Source organism: Plecotus auritus, assembly GCF_963455305.1.
Source record: "Plecotus auritus genome assembly, chromosome: 4".
NCBI lineage: Eukaryota > Metazoa > Chordata > Mammalia > Chiroptera > Vespertilionidae > Plecotus > Plecotus auritus.
The window spans coordinates 181,820,337-181,837,615 of NC_137775.1; the positions used below are offsets into that span (position 1 = coordinate 181,820,337).

A 17,279-nucleotide genomic window follows, 5' to 3' on the forward strand; every position below is an offset into this window, starting at 1 on the left:
GGGCCTCTAGTATAAGTTTGGAGGTCAGAAGTGGAGAGCATCATCTGGGAACTGTAATGGAGTAGATGAGACTTAAAAGACAGGTCAAAACCAAATTTGGGTGCATTTTGCTGCTCAGACTTTTCTAGGAGAAAATGGACCCAACTAGAGCGGGTCTTTTTGAAAACAATTTGGTAGTGCAGAGAGGATTTATAGGTGGGAAGGGTTTTTGAAGGCAAGAAAATGAGGTAGAAATATTCTTAGAATGCATTGCTACCTTCCTTGGACACTTACCATTGAATAGGACATGAGTTTATCAAGGAAACCTTTGGAAGACATTCTTATGGGAAAAACTACTGAAGAGTAATCTTACTTGTATTTGTATCTGTAATGTTTATGCTGTAGTAGATGAACAATGGGTGGTTGAATGAATGAATAAATAAATGAGAAACTGAAACTTTTGGGGAGGGGAGGGAGAGGCGAAGGGAGAAGCATTCTAACATAATTTCCTAGCTGCAATCACAGTAGGTTCTGAGATTGATAATATCAGTTAACAAACAAACAAACAAAAAAATAGAAAAGTAGATTTGAGACATTTTGCCCTTGCAGGGCAGAAAGATAGCAGTGAAACTTGTCTAACCATCAATTAAAAAGGCAGATTTGGAATTTACGAAAGAGTGTGGCACATGAGTTAATACTTGTGATTTATTCCCTTGAGGGTGATAGTTGAAAGCATAGCAGAAAGGGAGTTTTCAGAGAGAATGAATATAGAGAGGAGAAGCCAAAGAAGATACTTTGGGGAATACCATATTTGTAATTGTGAAGAAGCGGACACATAGAGCGTGAGAGGATGACTACGTTGGTGCAGTTCCATATAAACAGGAGAGAAGTTTTAAGAGTAGGGGAAATGGGTCAGTAATGACAATTAATTCACAGATGTAAAAAATAAGAACCAAGGAAAACATGTGGATATGGTAATAGCATATTTTGACATAACGGTATAATATTTCTTGAAGTTTAAGGAGAGAGTAGATAATGAAAAAATTAATTACAATTTTTTTTCTTTATTCAGCTTCAGTTGGCAGAGAAAGACAAAGAAATAAATGGTCTAACTTCACATTTGGCAAACTTATCCAGGGAGAAGGTATTGAACAATGCTCTTTAAAAAATGTTTTGTATGTAATACAGCTTTATGAAGAGACAGTTTTATAGTTCATGTGAGGGTGGTTTTTTTAAAAAAATTGTTTAATGAATAAAGAAAACACTGTTGAGACTCTTAGATGGAAAATGTTTTTTGTTAAGTATTTTTAAATATTTTACCTCATAATTTGAGAAAATGCTTAAGTGTTGAAACTTAGCTTAGTCTTTATATTTAACAATAAAACAGATTTTACAATGTTCAAATTTAGGAAAACAGTAAAGAAATTTTAAAGTGTATATAATGTATTCATCTGGTTTTCTTTTGTAATAGGAAATGCTTTAGAAGTTGTTAAATGATTTATAGCATGACCTAACATTCAATCAGAGCATACCTTTGTATTGTAAAAAATGCTTGTTTGTTGTCCTTTGGGGGGGGGGGTTGCTCCCATTTCCTTTCAGAAGTCTATGAAGGTAAAACTCTTTTTATAATACTACAATATTATTTTCTCAACCCCTCGTACCCCCACCCTCACTGTGTGCAAAAGTAGTGGTGGGAAATTGCTGACGTATTAATTTATGCCAAGGCAGTGGCATTAATAGTTACTGTAGTCATCCCAATCGTGCATTCACAGCTAAAAAAAAAAAAGCGCTTTCATAAGATGATGAAACAGTAAAATAGTTTTATTGAAGTTTGATCCTCGGGTAAACATCTTTTTAATGTTCTGTGGGATGAAATGGGAAGTACCCCCAAAGCACTTCGTTGCTTAATGAAGTACAATGGTTATTTTAAGGTAAAGCACTTGGGCAGTTGTTGGAGTTGTAGGCTGAACTAGCCTCTTTTTCATGGCATGTAATTTCTATTTAAAGAATAACTAATAGAATTGGTTTTTTCAGACTGGGGTATTTGGCAGACATTACTTGAAAAGAAATGAGTGAGCCTGTTACTTTAAGGGAAAAAAATTGATAGTATTTGTGTCAATGATAAAATTCAATCTTTTGAGCAAAACTAGAATTTTGGGAACCTTGTATCTGCTATCATAAGCTCGATACTTCCCATGGCTTACAGACTTTTCTAATGAGATTGGTAATATTAAAACTCTGACGTTAAATAACTATTTAGTGAAATGTGTCAGCATTTGGAAGATCTTCATAATTCAGTGAACCAATCCGTAGTTTAAGTGACCAATGGTGATATTCCAAAATGGTTCGTGATAAAGAAAACAAAACACCACTCAAAAGTGCTAGTTAGACCTCAAGGTTGGATGACATTACTGTGATAGTTGCAAAATTATGATTTTTCAAATCCATCACTTTCCTCCCTGTGTGTCCCTTGGCATTCTATAACGAGGAAGAACCTTCCTTTGCCCTCATTTATGTTCCAGCAACAATTCTCTGACATCAGTCAACTTGGGTGGACTACAATTCAGTTCATCTTTGACACCAACTATTCAAGTTATTGCAGACCCAGTGAAGGGTTCAGCCCCATGTGCTCCCTGCTCCCCCTTCGATATTTTGCTAGAATGAATCACAGAACTCAGGAAAATACGACTTACGATTATTACAGAGCTGTACTGTAAAGGGCACAACTCAGAAACAGCCACGTGGAAGAGAAGCATAGAGCGAGGTGAGGGTAGAGCTGCAGAGCTTCCATGCTCTTTTCAGGCATGTGGCACTCTTAGCACAGTGATGTGTTCATCAACTGGAAGCTCCCCAAACCTAGTGTAAATGCTTTTAATACGGCATCTCAGTACACAAGTATGATTAAATCATTGGCAAAATAATTTAACTCGGTCTTCACCCTCCCTCCCTCCCATTCCTGGTGAGTGCTAAAATTTCTAGCTCTCTGTAATATGCTTAGTTAGTCCTTCTGGTGACCAGCCCCTCCTATGAATCTATCAGAGGGTCTACCAGTAGTCATCTTGTTTGCATGAATTCAGGATGGTCTAAAGTTTAAAAGGACTTGTTATGAACAAGACACTCTTATGATTCAGTAAATTCCAAGAGTTTTAGGACTTGTGCCAGGAATTGGAGACAAAAACCAAATTGATTTTTTTATATCAAAGTCTGTATGTATACATATATGTCTTTTTAATTTTTTTGAGTGCCTGTGTCTGTCCCTCTATCTGTGCACCTACCTTCCTGCTTTCCTACCTGATAATCATCAGTTTAAACTCTTTTTAGTCAGTGGATTAGAATTTGTTACTGTTCTTAATTTGATGTTCATAGTCCTAGATTTGGTAGGAAGAGCACCTTCAAACTGTTTTCTGATATGTCTAGGTATCAAAAGAATGCTGTTGTTTTTTTGAGCACTTCATTTCTTTTCAGCACTGCAAGATAGTCCAGCTCATCTTGTACATTTCTTACCTCATCTGTGGATTGGCCATTATTTTATAAGAAAAAAGCTCTGGTATCACTCTGAAAGCAGTTATTTCCTCAAGGAGTTGTGTCTGATTCCTTACTAATGAGAAATGGTAGTTAGAAATCAAAACAATGGCCTAGATGTGCACATTTTTACTGGTGTTTATTGCTTCTAGATTCTTTGAGTGGACAGAACTAGGAAACATTTACATTTTAGATATGAGTTACAGTCCAGGTTCACAGGGTTCTTCCTTGCCTTCCTAGATTGCTATTTGTACACCTCATCCACAGTGAGAATCCTGGTGCCGAACAATGTCAACATATCTATTTATTTGCTAAATCCAGTAATCCATGTAAAATAGTTTCAGAATTTCTTGCATCATACCACTATGAGAAGGAAACGTAGTAAAAATCTACAATTCAAGATTGTTTGCAGTTTTTTGTTTTATTTTTTTCCACCTGGCTCTTAGTATATTGTGTTCCTGTGTTACTTGGCATTAGTTTTCTCTCCCCCTCCCTCTCGTTTCTCCCTCTCTTTCACTTTCAGTGTGTGGTAACACAAAATGGCAAGTGGGTTAAAAAAAGACTGTTGTAATTAAATAGTGGATTACAGATAATTAAAGCAATAGAAACACAAATGAAGAGTAAGAAAATTTTTATTTTTGGCATACGTTTTGGTCAGCTGTATTGTAAATTTAAAATGATGATCGAATCAGATGTGATAAGTTGGATATGTATATTCAAATGCTTAAGACAGCTTTTTGAAATACGTATTTACTTTTGTTACCAGCATTCGGGTTCTTGGGTTCCCCAAGAGCGAAATCAAGAGGAGGCCCTAGAGAAATTTCCAGACAGATTTATTAAGATTATTCTCAAGTACAAGGGTGGTAGCACAGAAGAAAGGAAGGCCATGAACTGGCTCGGGGGCTGGCTCTGTGTGGCTGTTTTTATAAGCTGGGGACAAAGCAGGCTTTCATGAAAAGACGGGCTTGTGGAATTTTCCATGTTAGGGTAGGAGAAGCAAGCAGTTGGAAGATAAAATTCTGCCATTATTTTTGAGCAGGGAGTGGAGGGGTGGTGACATTCTTGTGGTTGGCTTATCTGGTGTTTCTTCTGGCCATCTGTATTCTTGGGATCCCAGGTGCGGGTGCTCTCTGCTGTCTCACTTCCATGATTGTTAATAAGAAACCTAACTTTTAAGTATATATTGTGCTTAGGGATAATGCTAGACACAGTCATAACACTTTATTTTTATATATTTTACATACATCTTTCATATATAAAAATATACATAAAATATATGTTACTTTATATATATTTTAAAGTTTCTTACATGATTTTGAAAGAGATACAGTCCTGAATGGTTATAACCATTTATAAATTTTGTTGTGGCATAAATGGCTAGAATCACACATGGAAAGTAATACAATGATTGTATTAACTATATGGTGTAACAAATTGCCCAAAAACTTAGTGGCTTCAAACAGAGACTTTCAGTCTTTTTCATCTCATGGTAGACATAACTAATTACTAAACATCATGTGGCACACCAAAAAAATATATTTTTTGTCGATTTGACAACAAAGTAGGTATAATTTTTCACATCGGATGGCAATTGTTGTGTTGGCTGTTTATTTTTTTACTAGAGGCCTGGTGCATGAAATTCATGCACGGTGGGGGAGGGGGCCAGGTGGGGTACGCTCAGCCCGGCCTGCACCCTCTCGCAGTCAGAGACCCTTCGGAGGATGTCGGCCTGCTGTGGAGGCAGGAGAGGCTGCCACCGCTGCCACTGCGCTCACCAGCCATGAGCCGGCTGGCAAGCCCGGCTTCTGGCTGAGTGGTATTCCCCCTGTGAGAGCGCACTGACCACCAGGGGGCAACTCCTGCATTGAGCATCTGCCCCCTGGTGGTCAGTGCATGTCATAGCGACTGGTCCTTCCTTGGTTTGGTCGATTTGCATATTAGCCTTTTATTATATAGGATATATAGGATTTGACAGCCTAAGGGAAAAGTCGGTGCCCTTGACTAAATATTCAAGTATTGCATGTTTTAAAAATTCTTGCAGCACACCGGTTGAAAATCGCTGACTTAAAACATTTGTAATCTCACGTTCTGTTAGTGTGGCTTAGCTAGGTCCTCTGGCTTTAGATCTCACACAAGACTGCAATAGTCAGGGTATCAGTTGGGACTCAGTCATCTCATAGGTGTAGATCTACTTCCACACTCCCTGAAGTGATTGTTCTCAGGATTAAGTTACTTGGGGACTATTGGACTGGGGGCCACACGTCCTACACTGCCATCTTCCATGCCTCTGTTTTTGACTCAGTAAAAAGTTATTTAAACCATAGGCAGTATAACCTTTAAAAATATAAAGCTGACCACTTCTAATGGCCTTTCCAATCAATTAGAATACAGGCCAACATTTATAACATAGCCTCTAATATTTTATATGACCGGCTTCCATTTATCTCTAGTTCCACCATAAGCCATAATTTTCCTGTTTCACTACCTCTATGTAGAGTCTCTTAGTAGTTCTTCAAATTTGAACTTGCATCAAAACCACTTGTATTGCTATTAAAACACTGATTTCTGGCTCCCATTCCCAGAGTTTCTGATTTAGTAGGTCTGGGGTGGGGTTTGAGATTTGCATTTCTAAAAAGTACTTGGTGCTGCTGTTGTGGGACCACACCATGAAAACTGTTCTAGTCACCCAGGCCTTATAACTCTGCAATTGCTTTCATGTCTCAGGGTTCTCATTCATGTTCTTTGCCAGGAATAGTCTTGTCTATAATTCTTTACTTTGTTAAAACTTTTTTTTTTTAAAGAAGAGTTTAAGCATATATAAGTATAGAGAGAATAATAAATTCTGTTGAACTTCTTACCCATCATCAGTAATTGTTACTTTGGGCCATCTTATTTTATTTATCCAACCATAATATCCTTCCCTCCTTTCCTCAGTGATATTTTTTCAAGTATATCCCAGAATTCGTATTATTTCTCTCTCATTACTTAGCTATTCCTACCACTCTTGACTTACCCTTAAGTTCCAGATTAAATGATTCTTTCAGAGAGGCCTTCTTTGATCTCCCAGTCTAAATTAAGTGCCTCTGTGTTTTTTTTCATATGTTTTCAATGATTTTTAGAGAGAGAGGAAGAGAAAAAGGGATAGAGAGATAGAAACATTGATGAGAGAAGCATCATCAATCGGCTGCCTCCTGCACACCCCCTACAGGGGATCAAGCCTGCAACACAGGCATGTGCCCTGACTGGAAAATGAACCTGTGACCTCTTGGTTCATGGGACAACGCTCAACCACTGAGCCACACCAGCTGGGCTTAAGTACCTCTATTCAACTTATACCTGGGACCTGTATTTTTATTTCATAGGACTTAATTATAATTTGAAATTAATACTTATGTGCTTATTTATCTAACATCTGCCTCCTCTTCTGCTTAATTGTAAGGTCCATGAAGACAGGAATTGTGTTTATTTATTTGAAGTTAAATATTTGTTGAATGAATAAACATATAAATGGGGCAAACATAATTTACAGCATTTGCTTATAAAAACGTTATAAGAAATGTACTGGAATCAGCAGTTTCATTGTCAGTTAATACCCCACCCTATAAAATGCATCAGAGTAGGGCCAGTTTGCTTTCTATCTGCTGTCTTCTTATGTTATTCGTGATTTTCTTGCTGGTGACACTATAGTGTTATATTACTTCAAAAGATTGTCTTAAAAATAATTTCTATGCGCTATTCCAAGGCCTTGCTTAATTTTGTCTTCTTCCCTAGTTTTTCTCAGAACCCTCACCTCTACCCCAATTCTTTACAAAGTTAGGACTAAGTCCTTTTTGTTCAGCATTGAAAACATACCCAGGCAGAGTGCCTAGAACGAACCAAGTGATAATTAAGCATTAGTTGAATAGGTAAATGAAAAAAATGGATTTATCACCATTTAATAGCATATGTATTTTACTTATTTTTTTTTATTGTCCATCTTACCTACTCTAGAATATAAGCTTCATATGGGCAGGAATTTTTGTCTATTTTGGTTATTTCCAAATCCCAAGAACAGTACCTTAGTAGCCACATAGTAGATACTCATCATGAAATATTTATTGAACATAAAGGAACTCACTCTAGTTTATTTTAAAATTAACTAGCTCCCTAGTATATAAATATTTATATTTCAAAAATAAATTTTAATAGTAAGTGATTTAGTGTATCTCTTAGGATTGAAAACCCTATCAATTTAAATTTACTTATAACCTTTAATAGCTTAAGGTATCTTATCTTCTCATGTCACTCCAAAACCAATATTTAGAATTATTTGCCATTTTTGTATCTTCATTCTATTTCAGCTATTCTGCATAAAACCCTTTACTAGAAATTTGAAAAGGGAAGAGTGAAGAAAATAATAAAGCAAAAGGCAAATGGCAAATAATGGTAAAAATATTGGGATATATTCTATTAACTGCTGCCAGATAAAAAATTTAAAATGAAAAAATATTAAATTAAATTTTTTTTCAAATGTTCCTTAACACCAGATACCTGATTAGTGATTTTTCTGAATCATCATTTTTATATTTCCATATGACCTACTTTCCATCTGAGAATGGAAGCGTTTTATACACTGAGTGGCCAGATTATTATGATCTCTGAACCCATAATAATCTGGCCACTCAGTGTATAACCTATATAATAAAAGGCTAATTTGCAAATTGTCCCCTCAACCAGGAGTTCAACCAGCAGGCAGGTCGGCCAACCACCCATGTCCCCTCCCCCTGGCCAGGCTGGCCGGACCCCACCCATGCATGAATTCATGCACTGGGCCTCATACTGGGCCACATTCATATTCTCTCTCTCTCTCTCTCTCTCTCTCTCTCTCTCTCTCTCTCTCTCTCTCTCTCTCTCTCTCTCTCTCGGCCAGATTATTATGCATTCAGAGATCATAATAATCTGGCCACTCAGTGTATATATAATACTTTATATAAATTTTCTCTCCCTTCTAAGTTCATGGATCTCCTGAATTCTAAACATGAACCCTTTAGGGGCAGGGGTGTTGTGAATGCAAATTTAAGAATCTTAAGTCAAGAGTTGAGACTTCCAATTTGCCAAACAACCTAACCATAACTATTTTGGCCATGTCTCTATCCCGCCTCCAGTTTCCCCCATGAGAAGTCCAAGCTGCTTATTACTGGTCCTTTTCTTACCCTGCATCCTACTTGCAGAGGATTTATGCATTTTTTAAAAATATATTTTATTGATTTTTTACAGAGAGGAAGGGAGAGGGATAGAGAGTTAGAAACATCGATGAGAGAGAAACATCAATCAGCTGCCTCCTGCACACCCCCACTGGGGATGTGCCTGCAACCAAGGTACATGCCCTTGACCGGAATCGAACCTGGGACCTTTCAGTCCGCAGGCCGACGCTCTATCCACTGAGCCAAACCGGTTAGGACGATTTATGCATTTTTTATAGTAGAGGAGAGGATATTAATTTAGAGTAAACTCTTTATTAGGTCAGAACTCTCAATGAAGTTGCTTGACTCTACCAGTGCATGCATATAAATCTTTGATGAAACCCTTGACTCCATTTAAGTAGTTTATTGTTTGCCCACAGAATAACTTAACCATACTCCTCTAATTAATTTGCCTAAACTTTTGCAGAAGTATTTTATCATCTCTAACTTTTTTGCTGCTTTTGTACCCTTCTATTTTCTCGAATCATCTTTGAAATATTTTTTTACTTTCTCCTTTTTTCCTATTCACAATTCTGAGCTACTATAAATAGCATGTTTGCGATTTTTGAATCATAGCAGGAGATGAGGGAGCATCTATTGAGAGACTGTTGTGTTCTAAACACTCCCTGCATTTCTCAGTAGTCCTCTGAGTCTTGGAGAAGGTAAGTTCCTCAGGGTTATTAGTGCTGGAACTGATGAGCAAATCAGGTCAGTCTGATATCATGCTCTATTACCCACCCCACAACTTTTTAGTTTCAAGTATGCCCAGTATTAGCTTTGCTAGATTAACCTTACAAAGACCATTTTACCATGTTGTTATTGTTCAAGAACTATTAGGCCCATTGTAGTAAACTGTATGACACAGATTTGGCACATTTGGCCTCCATCCTGTCTTTTTAGCCACATCTCTCCTACTCTCCATGCATCCTATGCTGTATCCATTTCATTCACTTACCAATCCTGCAATATGTTACACATGTCTTCTGTACTTTTCATGTGCTTAGGAGGAACTTTAAAAAAAATCCTCAAGTGTATGTTTTTACTGATTTTTAAAGGGGGAGAGGGGGAGAGAGAGAGAGAACATCCCCATCAGTTGCCTCCCAATCTAATCATGCTCCAATTGAGGATCGAGCCTGCAACCTAGGTATGCACCCTGATTGGGAATCGAACCCCCAACCTTTTGGTGAATGGAACAACGTTCCAACTAACTGAGCCACCTGGAGGAACTTTTAATTCCTGTATTTCTTCTCACACCTAAAATGATTTTCATTTTTTATGTTTACCAGTTTTGTTCTCAAAGATGAGTTATTCCATTTTAAGAACATTTATATAGATAAAAATTAGTTAACATAGTCTTATCTCTACTCCCAAGGGATGACAGTCAACAAAATCAGCTTGATTTTACTTTACAGATGAAATTTTTTATTCTTATTTCCTTTATTAATACATATTTATGGTTGATTTTTTAAAGACAGGTTTATTGAGGTACAATTTACATGTATTAAAATGAATACATTTTACATGCAATTTGATAAATTTTTGGCAAATACATAGTTCTATAACTACCATTACATTCAAACTATAGGATGTTTCCATTACTGCACAAAGTTCCTCATGCTCATTTGCAATCTACTCCAGCAACCCCCAGTCCCAGACAACCACTGATCTACTTTCTTTTACCGTATAGTTTGACCTTTTCTAGCATTTCATATAAATGCAAGCATGCAGAATTGAACCATTAACCAGTTCGTGGACATTAATTCTTTTATCAGCTGATGGACATTTGGATTATTTTGCTATTATGAATAATGCTGCTATGAACATTCTCATACAATAATTTTTGTGGACTTAGTTATTTTTCTTGAGTAGATACCTAGGAATTCCTGGCTTATATGGTAAGTGTCTATTTTTAAGAAACAGCCAAATTATTCTTCAGTATGGCTGTATCATTTTGCATTTTAACCTCAGTGGATGAGCATTCCATTGCTCCATAGCCTCACCAACACTTGGTATTGTCAGTTTTTAATTTTAGTCATTCTAGTGGGTGTGTAGTGTTAACTCATTGTGGTTTTAGTTTTAATTTCCCTGATGACCAGTGATGCTGAGCATCTTTTCATGTGCTTACATTTTTATGTAAGAATATATAAGAATTTTATATATTCTTCTGTAAGAATATATAAGAATCTATATTCGTATATATTCTTTTGTGAAGTGTTTGTTCGGATCTTTTACCTATTTTTTAATTGGTTGTTTCTTTCTTGGTTATATTTTGTTTCAAAAGTTCTTTATATATTCCAAATACAATTCCTTTGTCATATATTTTAGAAATATATTTTCCTAATTTGTGACTTGCCTTTTCCTTTTTAAAAAATATATTTTGAAGAGCAATAGCTTCTACTTTTGAAGTAGTACAGTTTAGCAATATTTTTCTTAGAGATTCATGCTATAAGTGTCCTATCTTAAAATTTTCCGTAGCTCAAGGTTACAAAGATTTTCTATTTTTTCTTTCAGTAGTTATACTTTTAGCTTTATTTTAAATACTAGAGGCCCGGTGCACGAAATTCGTGCATGGGGTGTGTCCTTCAGCCCAGCCTGCACCCTCTCCAATCTGGGACCCCTCAAGGGATGTCCGACTGCCCGTTTAGGCCCAATCCTACTAGGTGTATTTTTGGACTCTGTTCTGTTAATAGAAAAGATTTATATCAGGGGTCAGCAAATTAAGGCTTACAAGCCAAATAAGTCTTGTGGCCTTTTTTTGTAAATAACGTTTACTAGCACATGGCCATGCCCATCCACTTAGGTATCCTGGTAGATTTGAATAGTTCTGACACCTGGCAGGGCTTGACAGGGGACCTCAGGCCGCGCTCCCACCCTGGCGTCAGGCTGGGGGACCTCTGCACCCCCTGCACTAGTGCCAGGCCAGGGAACCTGAGGCCATGCCCCCCGCCCGGTGGGGGTAGATGGGGGACCTCAAGGTGCGTTTCCTGTCCTGGTGCTGGGCTAGGGGACCTCAGGCTACTCCCTCCGCCCCAGCGCCAGGCTGGAGGACCTCAGGCCGCACCCCCAACCAGGTGGGGCTTGACAGGGGACTTCAGGCCGGGGGACCTCAGACAGCACCCTCAGTCCAGCGGGGCTTGACAGGGGACCTGAGGCTGCGCCCCCTGCCCCAGCACTGGGCCAGGGGACCTGAGGCTGCGCCCCCCTGCCTGGCTGGGCTTGACAGGGGACCTCAGGTCGTGCCCCCCACCCAGCAGGGCTTGACGGGGGACCTCAAGGTGCACCCCCAGTGCTGGGTCGGGGGAACTCAGGCTGAGCCCCCCACTCAGCGGGGCTTGACAGGGGATCTCAGGCCATGTCCCCCACCTGGCGGGGCTTGATGGAGGACCTCAAGGCATGCCCCCCACCCCGGTCTGGGCTGGGGGACCTCAAGCCACACCCCCCACACCCGTCCTGGCGCAGGGGACCTGAGGCTACGCCCCCTGCCTGGCAGGGCCTGACAAGGGTGGGACTGGCTGGGTCTGGATCTAGCCCAATGGGGCGGGGGGGCTGGCCAGGTCTGAGTCTCACATGATTTTGAGGTGCATGTGGGTGGGCGGGGACTTGACTCTGGGTCCCGTGGTGTGCCCCAGACTCTGACAGGAGGAAAGTTTTCATATACATTTTACTAATTTTCTTTAATCTCTGACACTTCTATTATAGAGAAAGGGCAAATAGCAATATTAAATTATTTCCTCTAATCCCCTTTTAATGTGCATGAATTTCGTGCACCGGGTCACTAGTAGCTTTATAATAAGTCTTGAAATCAAGTTGCCTTCCAACTTTGTCCTGCTTTTAGAAAAGGGGCTATTTCAGGGCCTTTTTGATTTTTTACTATGTTTTAGAAATTAGCTTGTCAATTTATACAGATGCCTCAGAGGATTTGTGATTGGGAATGCATTGAATCTATAGATCATTGTGTAGGGAATTAAAAGCCTAAAAATAAGTTTCCTGTTCATGGATGTGGTATATTTTTCTATTTGTTGAAGCTCTCTTTAATTTCTCTCAGTAATGCTTATTTTTAATGTATAGGCCTTGCAAATCTTTCATGAAATTTATTCCTAAGTAATTTTATTGATGTTAACATAAATGGAATTGTAAAAATTTTCCTTTTTAAGTTGTGTGTTGCTTATATGTAGAAATAGAATTGATTTTATATATTGACCATGTATACGACTCACCATGCTAATAAACTCACTCATTCTTCTAGTTTTAATAGATTCATTAGAATTTTCTATGATCATAACATCTGAGAATATAGTATTACTTCTTCCTTTCCAATCTGTCTACCTTAATCCACTGATAAGAATCTCCAGTACAGTGTTGAATAGAAGTGGTGAGAGCAGACAACCTTGCCAATATTGATCGTAGGTAGGATCATTTCGTTTTTCCCCATTAAGGTTAACTAGAGGTTTTATAGATGTCTTTTATCAGAGTAAGGAAACTCCTTTCTATATCGATTTTTGTTGAGATTTTTATTTTTTAAATCATGAATGACTTGAATTTTGTAAAATATTTCTTCTGCATCTATGAATATGTTTTATTCCTTATGCCTGTGAACATGGTAAATTACATTGATTTTTGGATGTTAAACTAAATTTGCTTCTTGTGACAAACCCACTAAGTCATCATATAGTATTACCCCCCTCACACCTGAATTAGTATTTAAAAAATAAATTTCTTAATTGTTTGATAGGATTTACTAGGGGGGGAACAATCTGGGGTGTTTTTTTGGCTTTTGATTATTAATAACTACTTTTAAGAAATTGATTTTTCCCTCAGCTCAATAAAAAGGACACTTTCTTGCCACCAATAAATTTTAAAATTTATTAGGCTTTGTTCTGCTTTCTGATTTTGTTACATGTGGAAGAGGCATTTATGAGAAGTTTATAACCAGCCTTTCCAAGTGTACACTTTAAATATACAGTAGTCTCTCCACTTGTCCTCGGGGGTACATTAAAAAACCCCAGTGGATGCCTGAACTTTGGATAGTGTTGAAGCCTATGTTATATACTGAGAGGCCCGGTGCATGAATTCGTGCATGGGTGGGGTCCCTTGGCCTGGCTGGCTGGGGGGAGGGCTGGCTGGGGGGAGGGACCGCAGGAGGTTGGCTGTGAGAGCGCACTGACCACCAGGGGGCAGCTCCTGCGTTGAGTGTCTGCCCCCTGGTGGTCAGTGCTCGTCATAGTGACTGGTCATTCGGTCATAAAGGTCGCTTAGGCTTTTATATATATAGATAGTGATAGTTGTTTCCTGTACCCATATTTCTGTGGTAAAGTTTGGAGCCATTATTAAGTAAAGTAAGGATTACTTGAACACAAGCACTGCAGTACCATAACAGTCTAATAACCAAGATGGCTACTAAGTGACTATTGGCGGCAGTGGATATGCTGGAATGATTCTTGTACTGGGCAGTACAGAACAGGATGGAGTGAGTTTTCATCATGTGCAATTTAAATCTTATGTATTGTTTACGGAATTTTTTCTTTAATGTTTTGGACAGTGGTTGACCATGGGTAACTAAACCACAGAAAGAAAAACTGGATAAGGAGGAACTACTGTAATAGGGAAATAATTTTACAGTTATATTTTGGCTAAATATTTAATGCTGCCCTTGTTGTAAAGTATTTGATTACTTTGCCTATTTGCTTTTGTTTTTGTTAATTTTAGGAACTTAAAAGGACTCCAGAAAATCAAGCAGAAGGGAACATGGAAGGTCAGAATTCCCAGAGTCCTCAGCAGATCTCACATGCAGATCACACATGCTCAGAGCAAAATGGTCATGTTTCTGCAGTACCAGAGTCACAACCAGTTCTGCAATATGGTAATCCTTATGCAACACAGGAAACAAGAGGTTATTACAATATTTTTAGTTTGGGGTTAGCTGAATTTGGAGGTTTTTTTGTTTTGTTTATATCTTTGTGGGATTAGAGAAGTACGGGTACAGTCAATTCTAATAGAAACATTGTAATGAGCAGTTTTAATGTTTAACACTAACTGGCTTCATCCAGAAGTGATATGCCATGAATGAGTAATCCATCTGCTTATTGCACACAGTTCTTATTTTGAGTCACTTGGGTTAAAAATAAAGATTTTTTTTTGATGCGCTAAAATGTTTTTTTATATCGTTTGTCATAGCTATACACAGCAATTCTAATTTTAGTACCAGCTTTTACCCTTCCCTTGCAAAACATTTTTTTCAGATGGAGCAGATGGTGCTTTTTACCCAGATGAAATCCAACGGCCACCTGTGAGAGTACCCTCTTGGGGACTGGAAGATAATGTTGTCTGCAGCCAGCCTGCTCGAAACCTTAGTCGGCCTGATGGTTTAGAAGACCCTGAGGATAGTAAAGTAAATTGAATTTCCATTTTCTGAGCCTGTCCCTTTTTCCTCTCCTACATAGAGAGTTATGTGGTCATGTGTGTCTTGAGAAAATGTGTGCTTGTGTGTACACATGATTACTAGATTTTTTAAAAAGCCTGCTTGTATTTAAATTTGAAAGATCAACCTTTAATATGCTTCATATTTATACTTTAGGATTTATACTAAAATAAAATATTAAGTTTGGAGACTGACCTCAGAATGTTAACAGAAAGTTTAATTAAATTTTTTTTTATTGAAACGTAACTGACATATGACACTATATTAGTTTCAGGTGTATACATGATAATTCAGTATTTGTATATATTGTGAAATGATCACTGTTAGTCTAATTGACATTAGTTTTAGTTACAGTTTTTCCCCTTGTTAATAGAACTTAAGATGTACTCTTAGCAACCTTCAAATATACAGTACAGCATTATTAAGTATAGTCACGGATAGTTTAATCTTTATTTTTATGAAGTAATTTACTCCTTTGATGCAGATGTAGTAGACTGGAGGAAGCAAAGTATTATGATATTATGCTGTAGTGTGCATCTTTTCATCTTAGCACTTATATCCTACTTTAAATTTTAAGGTGGACTCTTTATTTAGCTAGAAAAAGAGGGAAATATATGTATTCTTTTTCAGAGAAATACTCTTTTAGACATTGTTAGTATTTAATCTCTCAACAACACAATACTGATAATTAAATTAGTTTATGTAGTGTGTCACTGTTTTTATTTATTTCATTTAAGGGATTTCTTTAATAAGTAGGTTCTTTTCCTCATAGCAGCTCCTTCTGAATTTCCTATGCATTAATAAGAATTTAAAAGAAATGCTTTATTGTGCTCTTTGCAAGTACAGTGGTATCATGACCTGTTTCTCATTTAATCTAGTTTGCTGCATTTAATTGCTATTAACCTTTGCAGAAACTGATCAGTGTTCAGACAGACATGATTTTAGCCCTGGTGCTCAACACTCATAATGGAGAAAAATGTGTTTCTCTCTTCTGCCTTTTGGCCTCCTGTGTCCATTACTGGGAATAATTAGGAAAACTGTCAGAACTTCTGTAGCCTATTTAAGGTTTAGAGTATCATTTTACTGCTTTTTCAAACCTTTATTTCACACTTTGCATATTTAATCTGATCATTCTTGGCACAGATGTTACATGTGACAAGCCCTTCTCTCCCATAGTCATCTGCTTCAGTTTAATTAGCAGAATGTTCTTTCTGATCTGTGTGCTTTGCCCTTCTGCAAACCCATGAGAAGCAGTGTTAGAGGCTTGTGCTCATTTGCTGACATGCTTATCAGATTTGGTAATGAGATGGAAGGGCTCTTAATAGGCACACCTTGGGGAATTATATTTTGCAATCAGAAGATTTTTCACATTACACAGAAATTTATTTTTATGTACATTCAGACCTTTTTTTTAAAAAAATATATTTTTGTCATTAAAACAAACAAAAAATCACTTGCAACTAAAGTATTTGAGTAAGTAAGTTTAGTTAGAATATAGAAAACAGGTTTGAGTTGACCTGTTCCTTTTCTTTCGTTCTCTTCCCTGGTAGTGAAGAACAGCCACAGGACCCAGCATCTTTGAGTCAGGGTTGAGGTGGACTGCTCTTAATGGCCCGTTCCTGCCATATCTCCTCCTGTACCAGAAACTGTGGTCAGCTATCAGATCAAAAACCTTTTATGACTCCCTCTTACCTAATAATTGTAATAGCAATAACTAACAAAGTTATCATGAAGGTGATGGCAACAAACATTTCTATAGCTCTTTTTGCCAGCTAATGTTTAGCTTTCTAAATATATTAACTAATTTGTTCTTTGTAGCAGTCCTGTGAGGAACTATTCCTGTTTCTATTGAGAGGCATTGTGAGCCAGCTTAACTGGCTTGCTTCACATCACACTGCTGGTAAGGTACAGCCAGGATTTGAGCCTCATCACTTTGGCTCATAGAAGCTGTGGTCTTCAACCATCTATCAATTACCAATCAATCAAATAGGCTAAAGCAAAGGTTCCCAAACTTTCTCCCTTCGGGGCATCTTGAGCATCTCAGTACCTCATTAAGTGGAATCTTTTTGGATTGACATGTTTCATTTAGCATAATGTCCTGATTGATCCCTGTTATAATGTGTCAGAATTTCCTTTGT

The 17,279-nt window shown here is 37.8% G+C and overlaps 1 protein-coding gene across 8 annotated transcripts in view; it reads left to right on the forward strand.

Moving 5' to 3' along the window:
* TAX1BP1 (Tax1 binding protein 1) overlaps positions 1-17,279 on the forward strand; it is a 60,063-nt gene that overhangs the window by 37,852 nt on the left and 4,932 nt on the right. For 5 of the 8 annotated variants that reach the window (XM_080666501.1, XM_080666502.1, XM_080666504.1 and 2 more), the window contains exons 14-16: positions 1,052-1,123; positions 14,430-14,613; positions 14,963-15,111. In XM_080666501.1, coding sequence (XP_080522627.1) covers positions 1,052-1,123; positions 14,430-14,613; positions 14,963-15,111 — 405 coding nt within the window. Of the gene's footprint in view, positions 1-1,051; positions 1,124-14,429; positions 14,614-14,962; positions 17,278-17,279 lie in introns of all 8 variants that reach the window. The other 3 variants (XM_080666503.1, XM_080666507.1, XR_013960504.1) reach the window with 2 other exon arrangements.